General features: G+C 42.2%; 1 protein-coding gene across 1 annotated transcript; it reads left to right on the forward strand.

The window, feature by feature from the left end:
• The first annotated feature begins 2,220 nt into the window (after positions 1–2,220).
• Positions 2,221–2,670, forward strand: LOC128869857 (uncharacterized). Its single transcript, XM_054112459.1, has one exon. The coding sequence runs from the start codon at positions 2,221–2,223 to the stop codon at positions 2,668–2,670; it is 450 nt and encodes a 149-aa protein (XP_053968434.1).
• Positions 2,671–4,343: the final 1,673 nt, after the last annotated feature.

Below are 4,343 nucleotides of genomic sequence, written 5' to 3' on the forward strand. Positions count from 1 at the left end.
TGCGTGAGTCTGTAGAATTAAATGTAACTTAACAAGTTTGCTCCTCATCATATTGGTCCTTGCTGCGGGGATAAGGCTTAACCCTTCGTTAGGCACGTGGATTTTTGTAACGTGGTTAGGCACGTGGTCTACAATCGTAGACCATTTTAATATTATGACTAAAAGTGTTATTCATTTGAGTTTCTCAATAATACTTCATAAGTATATTCTGTGATTTAATGTGAGGAATATAAACTAATATTTTCACTAAAATATTTGTGTATCTTCTGTAAATTCAATAAAAACGTGAATGTATGTGTTTTTTAACATTTATTGCAATTCATAAAAGTTTTTTCTTATAACTAATGGACGATTTACAAAAGAGTTTTTATTATTCGTAAAACTTAAAATAAAAATATGTAAAATTCAATTCTTTAAATAAAAAAATAAAAGTTCAGTACAAAACTTATATGTTATGGTTTCTGAAAACTGCTTATATTTCCTCACTGAGACATTCCGTGCAACTTTCCCTCATATGATTTTTGCAAGGAAATCTGCCGCATTTAGTACACGACTTTCGGGATGATTTGTTCATATTGCGAGGGCAAATATGACAACGTCCGACATAGTTACTTGGTGATTGAGTGGGTTGTGGTGCAATGCTTAGGATGCCAAGAAGGTTGTGGGCTCGCTGCCTCATTTCCATGGGTAGTCGAGGATTCTTTGATCTAACTTCAATTTGTGGTCGAATGAGCTCCCAAGCGCATTTTTCAAGAAAATCACTTGGTTTTTTTCATCATTTGTTTGCTCATCTATTGCGTTATCATGGTGCATAGATGATATCAGGATCACTGACCGGTTTTATTGGGCAGTACGACACTAGTATACAATTTTCTTGGAAACCAAAAATACTTGACTTTTCTTTACGATTCTTCCTGGGAAAGAATTCTTTGGGAATTTCGCGTTTATTTTTTCTCACAGTTCGCAAATATGTAAGCTTTTTCTTTAGCATCCATAGCACTTTCTTCACTACTTGATAGTTCGGAGAGCGGATTTTTGCTGCTTTCCAATCGTTTTTTTTTTTGAATCAGACATAATATTATCTGAAACTAATTAAATTAGCACACTCTTGTAAAAAAATATAAGCAAAACTTAACTGAACTTAATTCAAATATTTAATATATCAAGTAATATTGCCGCAAGAAAAAGTAACGTCGTTAGTCACGTGGTCTACATATGTAGACCAGCACTGTTCAGACCTTGATAAAATTTACAACTGTACGTCAAACCCGCACTGAATGCACTAATTGGATAAAGAGATTAATTATAAACAGCTATTAAAAAGCTTAGGTAATTTAAGAGACAAATTTAAGGAGTTGCACGACTTTGAAAAGACGTGGTCTACCATTGTAGACCACGTGCCTAATGAAGGGTTAAGTGATGATCTGACTAGCGGGAAGCTCTATATTGGGATTGGCTAGCCATCCATCTGCTTTACGGCGTATTTGGTGGCCATCCAATCACCATGCGAAGATAACTGCACCGACGAAGATCCCTTTGTTATTGTCAAACCCCTTTCATCCTATTATTTCCTGTCCTTGCCCACCCTCTAATCCAGGGCTTTATGCGACACCGCGCCCATTGGATGGCTTGCAGTCTGGGAAATCAGACCGGCTGTATTTTAACGGTGCCTTCCTAACACCGGGCCGCTTTATGAAGTAACTGTGGCCTTGCCACGGCATGGGGCTCTGCCGTGGTGGACCGTTTGAATTCTCCCTAAACTTAAATAGATCACTGCGTTCGCCTCGTCGAGCAGCTGGTCCTACGAAAAAGATGAATACAAACAATAACTTAAGTGACAAAACTTCCCCTGTAGCGGAAGAAGGTTACAATGGTCGCAATGCTATTGCCAAACACACGCATAACGCTCTTCATCGCGGAGGTGCCATTGTCCATGAAGGCTCGGACCACGGAAGTGTTGGGAGCACAAATACGACTGCGGAAAAGCCAGCCAAAGTTTGTGACCGATTTGGCAGCAAGTCCAACCTGACGAAGCAAGAGCAACGGTTAGCTTGGGCCAGAGAGGAGATAAAAAATGGCCGGGCCTTTTACGTAGCAAAACCAAAGTTCGCAGCCGCCAATCCGTAGCTCAAAATAGGAAAAGAACTAGCCACCAAGAGGCAGCGTTCTGCAAATAGCTAGGCCTCAGTGCGATCGAAAAAGCAGAAGCACCGGCACGAGATGGCTAAACCGAAAATCGGAGACAATGAAAGACCTACGACGTCGCAAGCAGCGGCAGCGGCCAGTGAAATTGCCAAGAGACATCTTATAGTGGCACTCACTGACCGTAGTGACAAGCTGGGTCAAATGTCGCAGGAACGGTGGAAGGTAGTGGAAATGAAGCTACTGCAAACTCTATTTACGAAACTTGACGCAGAGCCGATCGCACCCATGCCAGCATTTGACGGAACAGGATGGTTCAGCGGCGTCAAAATTATTAAATGTAAGGATGGCCCCACGCTTACATGGCTAAAGGAAGCAGTAAAAACGCTACACGGCCTGTGGAAGGGGGAATCATTTGAAATTGTAGATCGCAGCTGTATTCCCTCAATACCGAAGGCAAAGGTTTTCATTCCGCGAGTGGTAAAACCGGAAAATGCACTGCGACTGCTGCAAAGACGACAAAAATAACACGCTCGCTGTGGGGCAGTTGGAAAAGGATCTCGGTCTAGAAGGGATATTGGAAGCCTCCCTCAATATACAGGATGTATAGAAGGGTGAACTGGAGGAAGTATCCAACCCCGAGAATGTACTGAGGCCAGATGCTGAAGGTCCTTCAGATAAACCTCCACAAGAGTAAGAACGCCTCAGCTGAGCTCTTGCTCAACATAGAGGGAGTCGGCTACGATATGGCTCTAGTCCAGGAACCATGGATAGCATCGGGCAACATAGTCTCTGGTCTAAAGTGCCACACCTACAACACCTACATCCCGATTGCAAAGAGTAAGTTAAGAACAGCGATAATGGTCAAAAAAAGTATATATTCTTATATTGATCTTAATCTCTCTTCAGATGATCTGAAAGTGGTGGCGCTGGAGGGCTGCAAGGATGAGACGTTACTCTTTGGGTCTTGCTATATGCCACATGAGGCACCACAGAACTTGGGAAGCTGGTAGAAACAGCTGCCAGAAAGAAGCACGTCCTGGTGGTAGGAACACCGCAAACGCACCTCGTACGGTCTGGGGTAGTGCGGATACAAACGACCGAGTTGAGTCACTATTTAACCATATTCTTCAGAGTACGCCAGCATTTTACGGTGCAGGAGTGGGAAGTTTTGAGTAGCTCTTCATTCTCTGATCACAGATACCTACATAAACTTTCAGGTTATATTCCGCTCAAAAAACCAAAATATATCCTTTGGAAATCCTAAGAATGCAAACTGGGACCTGTATAGGGATATACTTTCAAAAACACGAATGATAGCCCGGAAATACATGTCACACTTCGCACTTGAGAAAGGGGTTGAATTATTTGCAACTACTCTCGTTAAAGCCAACAAAAGATCCTGCCCCCAACACGTATTAGACGCAAGGTGAAGCCTCCTAATGGAACAAGGAATTAGGAGCACAAAGGCGTAGGGTGTATGAAGTCTATAGGTTAGCCAAAGTTGTAGACAATGAGTTTTGTTGGAAGGAGTATAGGGATCTACTAAAAGAATACAAGTAAGAAATACGTAGAGCCAAAAGAGAATCTTGGAGAGACTTCTGTATGGAAGACACTAATGAAGTGACTAGACTTAGGAAAATGCTATCCAAGAATCCGTCTATGCCAAGAACAATACGAAAAATTTACGGGGAGTGGGCTGACAGTTGTGAGGACGCTCTAGAAGACCTAGTAAGCACACATTTCCCAGGGTGTGCGGACGTTACAGATCTCGAACCTAGAAGAGATATTCTGCACGACATCCCGACGAGCGTAATTACGCCCAACAAGATAGAATGGGTATACAAAGTTTCGACCCATATAAATTGCCAGGAGCGGAATTCTAAGCCATCTTGTGGTACTATCGTTAAGAGCGATATTCAAGGGATGCTTGAGGTTCAGCTATGCTCCTGTATTGTGGAAAGAAGCGAGAGTTGTGTTTATTCCAAAAGCGGGAAAAAGCAACTCTCTCTACTCGAAGGAATACAAGTGCATTAGTATGATCTCATTTCATCTGAAAAGGTTAGAGAAGATTCTAGATACATACATTAGGGACACAATTGCACCGGACGAAGTATTCCAGGCGCAGCACGCTTACACTAAAACCAGATCTACTGAAACTGCGCTTCACTCACTTGTACTATAATAGAAAAGGCGTTTGA

Source organism: Anastrepha ludens, chromosome X, assembly GCF_028408465.1.
Source record: "Anastrepha ludens isolate Willacy chromosome X, idAnaLude1.1, whole genome shotgun sequence".
NCBI lineage: Eukaryota > Metazoa > Arthropoda > Insecta > Diptera > Tephritidae > Anastrepha > Anastrepha ludens.